Source organism: Portunus trituberculatus, chromosome 15 (genome assembly GCF_017591435.1).
Source record: "Portunus trituberculatus isolate SZX2019 chromosome 15, ASM1759143v1, whole genome shotgun sequence".
In the NCBI taxonomy this organism is placed as follows: Eukaryota; Metazoa; Arthropoda; class Malacostraca; order Decapoda; family Portunidae; genus Portunus; species Portunus trituberculatus.
In genome coordinates this window covers 9,148,629-9,153,628 of record NC_059269.1, presented here as the reverse complement: position 1 = coordinate 9,153,628, position 5,000 = coordinate 9,148,629, and the positions used below count along the sequence as shown (strand labels likewise).

At 41.2% G+C, this 5,000-nt stretch overlaps 1 protein-coding gene and 1 long non-coding RNA gene across 7 annotated transcripts in view; one reads left to right on the top strand and one right to left on the bottom strand.

Moving 5' to 3' along the window:
• The window catches only part of LOC123504251 (calpain-9-like), a 177,513-nt gene that overhangs the window by 66,704 nt on the left and 105,809 nt on the right, over positions 1 to 5,000 (bottom strand). For all 4 annotated transcript variants that reach the window (XM_045254633.1, XM_045254635.1, XM_045254634.1 and 1 more), the window contains exon 3: positions 148 to 223. In XM_045254633.1, the coding sequence (XP_045110568.1) occupies positions 148 to 223 (76 nt within the window). The remainder of the gene's footprint in view (positions 1 to 147; positions 224 to 5,000) is intronic.
• The window catches only part of LOC123504253, a 204,212-nt gene that overhangs the window by 151,879 nt on the left and 47,333 nt on the right, over positions 1 to 5,000 (top strand). The window lies entirely within an intron of this gene.

Here is a 5,000-nt window from a genome sequence, read left to right as displayed (position 1 = left end):
TTAACATAAAAAGTTCTTGAGATCCCAACTAATCATCTCGTAGCCTTGAGAAAAATGTCGTGGTGAGAGAGCAAAGCATTTCTTGAGTAAGCACCTTTGTACTATCGCTGGTAAGGTGTCTCGTCCAATACCACTGCTTGCACTTACCTGGATAGCGTGGACAGCTTCTCGTCCACCTTATGGTTAACGCCGCCATTTGCCCAGTGGCGAGGTGGGGAGCCTCCTGGAAAGATACGAGAAAGTGTTAAGTCAAGGAGTGGTTGGAAGGCTGCCTGAGTGATTAGAAGCCTTCCTGACACTGCTGCCACCGTCTTTGTTATTATCTTGGGTGTTCTTGTTGATTATTTTCAGTGATGGTGGTTTTGTTGTCATCGTTTTTATGCTCACTGATATTATTATTAGAGCTTTTCATGAACATTCTCTTGGATAACAGAATAACAGTGTGTGTCTTACAGTAAATGAAGATAAACAATTTGCTGTCGTGTTTCAGTGGTGGAAATTTACGTATGGCACAGAAAGCTTCAGTATATGAACAGTATAAGATTTTTGTTTTCCTCGAGTTGCTAAAGTCACGTTTTAGAGCAGATAAAATCCAATTCCCAATGGCTTCAAAGTTTTAAACTACACACAATTGAGAATATCGGAAGTTTGCTCTTTTAGTCCTCTGCATTCAGGTAATCAGTATTGGTTTTGCCATTATTGATATTCAGAAAGTAATGAATTTATTTTCGTTTGATAGGAATGTTCGCAAATATATTCAGCGCAATTTCCAATCTTCTTCGTATCCTCAAGCAAATCAGTTCTCCTTTTTATGAGAGACAAACAGAGAGAAAGGAAACCAAAGAGAAAGAAATAGAAACAGGTGCAGCAATATGAGGAATTCATGATACCAGAACTCAGACGGACAGACGAAATGACAACGAAAGTAAGAATACGAAAATGAAAAAATATATATATACATAAAACAGGAAGGTCAGTCAAGAAGAGGAAAGAAAAAAAGATGGAAGGTGAAATGAGAGCAGCGGACAAATGGGACAAGAGGGAGGAGGGCCAGTGTATGCATACAAATGGAAGGAGGCGAGAATAGGACGGAAAAGCAGAGTAAAAAAGAAACAAAGAATGGAAATACACGCGTCGGATATTCTTCTCTCCATCAGCAGCCTTCGTCACTGTTTCCTATACTTCCAAACAATAGATTAATAATTTCCACGATCAAAATATTAGACCTGTATCTCCATTTTTTAGTATTCCGTTGGTGTGATTGGCCAGACGAGTTGGTGTAGGTACTTCCCAGACTAAGATGAAAGTTTTATAGGACATGTTTCGATTAGAGAGACAGGATATGTGAAAATAGGCAATGTTTTATACAAGGACTGCGTATAGGTCTGAGGGTTCTCTGCATCTTCACTTACCTTATATTTCTTTGTGTTGGTCGATAGAAACTAACTCGATAAAGAAATGAGATAATTACTTTCACCTTCACTGTTATGTCTGAGGGAACGCGAGTATGGACGGTGCTGCCTGAGAACAATACTCTTAAGTGTGGTCGTCAGTTCATCCAGCAGAATGTGAAGTGATTAAGCCATTCTCTACTGGAACGCATTTTTATCATGAATTTTTGGATGATTTTATTTTACATTAAGAATGATCTATAGAGGCCAGAAGATTAATGGCCAGAGTCTTTACTATTTCAATCCCCACATAAGTTTTTGAAGCTGTATAAAATCACCAAATAGTAAGCAGAATGAATATGAAAACACGTTCTGGTATTGAATTGATTAAGCCCAAGGATATTCTCTATTCTTAATTGCTTACCAGAAAGTTGCAAGCCAGGAATGACTGTGTATGTTATAATGCAGAAAAAAAAGATAAGCAATCAGATAGATAAATGAACGAATAAATGTCTAAACAGTAAAAATAAATCTTGCTGAGCATGCCCATTTAAGAAAACAAACAATTATATTCGTACAGATTAAACAAGACCCTACTGGAATATGCAACAGTCAAAGTTATGGTCAAAGAGAGGTAACTAACACTCAGTTGGCCCATCACTGTGAAAGACGCGCGTTTACACCATAAAAAGACAAACCACATGCCCCGATCCCTTCTTCCACTGCTGCTCACCGCCCCGACTGTCCCTACGCCTCCACACTCACTGTTCCTTGTGGAACACCTCTGGACAGAATAAATCAGGTTGCCGCCGGTGCTACGACCCTTGCAAAAATCTCCCCTTGGTTTCCTACGTCCTAGATGATGCCGAAGGGGTGTCCGGACTTATTTTTGTTGCTTCTTGTGTGTGTGTGTGTGTGTGTGTGTGTGTGTGTGTGTGTTCACTTTTTGATCTGTTGTAGTCTCTGACGAGACAGCCAGACATTACCTTACGGAGCGAGCTCAGAGCTCATTATTTCCGATCTTTGGATAGGCCTGAGACCAGGCACACACTACACACCGGGACAACAAGGTCACAACTCCTCGATTTACATCCCGTACCTACTCACTGCTAGGTGAACAGGGGCTACACGTGAAAGGAGACACACAAATATCTCCACCCGGCCGGGGAATCGAACCCCGGTCCTCTGGCTTGTGAAGCCAGTACTCTAAACACTGAGCTACCGGGCGTGTGTGTGTGTGTGTGTGTGTGTGTGTGTGTGTGTGTGTGTGTTTGTGTGCTCGTGTTGTGATTGTATTTACGTGAGCGTGTGCATTCCGGTTTAGAGTTCCTGTTACAATCCACACACACACATGCACGCACGCACGCACGCACCCAGACTCGCACAACAAACAAATGAGTGAGGAAGCAGAGATCACACACACACACACACACACACACACACACACACACACACACACACACACACACACACACACACACAGCGCAGTAAATAAACAGACAAATGTTCCCATATATTGATTGCATAAAAATGTAATTGGATGGGCATTACAAACACCAAATTCCTGCAATATTGGTGGGAAATAATTAACAGCTTTGTTTTTGTCATGCAGACACCTATGATAATTATGAAATGTGCGCAGGATCAACGTAACATACCGTCGTTATATGGCTTACATGACCACCACTCTCTCTCTCTCTCTCTCTCTCTCTCTCTCTCTCTCTCTCTCTCTCTCTCTCTCTCTCTCTCTCTCTCTCTCTCTCTCTCTCTGCTTACAAGGCATCTTCTCATTCTCCGTTTAACTTTACTGATGTCATTTTGTAACTGGTAAATTCCTCTTCTCTTCAGTTTCATTAAATTTTACAACAAACTTTCATTAGTCTTCCGTATTTTATAAAGTACGAGATTCCTTTAGCGTCTCTCTCTCTCTCTCTCTCTCTCTCTCTCTCTCTCTCTCTCTCTCTCTCTCTCTCTCTCTCTCTCTCTCTCTCTCTCTCTCTCTCTCGTTCTCGCTCTCGCTTTAGTTCTCTCTCTGTCCTAGCTTTACTCTGCATTTCTGTCCTTTCCGCAGTTGGGTAAATATAAGAATTCAGAAAACCTTTTCCCCGAGAGGTTTCCCTAGACACGTATGGCCTCAGAAAGGTTCCATTGTAAGAAGAAGGAAGCTGATTCTCCTCATGCATTTCCCAGAGCTATCCACGCTACATTTTGAGTGCACCCAGCATGACTTGAAATGCTGCCACCACACTTTTTTTTTTTACATATATTTTTTTCCATATTGTGCAGTATCCTTTTTTTTTCTCTCTCTATTCTAGCGGTATTCAGGTTTTTGAATGGGGAACAAATGTCGGATTGTTGTTTTTAAAAGCCGGTAGTACACACTCCTATACACGTGGTGGTGTGAGCGAGCCGCCGCTGGGTGTGTGTGTGGAAGTTGGTGGGTGGAACTGTGTGTGTGTGTGTGTGTGTGTGTGTAGAAGAGGGTTAGTGAAGCGCTATAGGAAGTGATTCAAGTGACTCTTTCCCGCTACACGCTTCGGAACGCATGACTACGTGTATACACTGTTACGTCTTCTCATATAGGGTTAGTAGAGAGTCTATTTGTTTATTTGTATATATAGACTTCTGGTTAGTCCGTGTCTCGCTGTCTGTATCTGTGTCTGTCTCTACCTTCCTCTCCAGACGGAAAGACAGCTAGATAGACAAGCAGACAGGCAGAGAAAGACAGACAGACAGGCTAGAAGCTCTTCACATGGAGCCAAATTTTCATCAAACCCTCCAAGAACTTGCCTAAAAATACAGTGATTGATGTAACTGCCTGGAATGAATTAAGTCACGCCACTACAGAATAGCGAGCTACAAAACACGATGCATTTTAATGAACCAGAGAGAGAGAGAGAGAGAGAGAGAGAGAGAGAGAGAGAGAGAGAGAGAGAGACATGAATCTATTTTTGGTGAGGAGAAATGTTCCACGAATTCAACTAGAAAAAAATTGTCGCAATCTCGTATTAATGAATGAAACAGATTGATATGGAAGAGGGACTGAATGGATTAATAAAAAGAGTGATGGACAGATTTTTCAAGCAAGAACTGAGTCGGAAATCGTGTAGGAAAGGTAAAAATATCTCCTGAATTTTATAGCATCATCAAAATTGGACGACCCGTGTTGACATGATGGTGAAAATTGAAAAAGGAAGTGATAGAAGCACAGGCGGAATGTGTGTGTGTGTGTGTGTGTGTGTGTGTGTGTGTGTGTGTGTGTGTGTGTGTGTGTGTGTGTGTGTGTACGAAGGCTATAAAACAAAGAGATGTGATACCAGCAGCAAAGTAGGAAGACAAGGGTCACTTAAATCAATCAGTAAGATAACGCACGTCATGTCTTAATGTTTACCAACCTGCCGAGATAAAAATTGGCGTTGACAAGGGACACACGAAACACAGTGACTAAGAAGACACTAAGATGATCATTAGTTTATATAAAAAGAACACTGGCATAAAAAATTAAAGTAAAGATTCAAACATGTCCTTAAACCTTCAGAAACGAAAGTTCTTTATGTATATTCCGAAAAACTACCAACCTTCACAAATATCACCTGAATAGCATCGAAG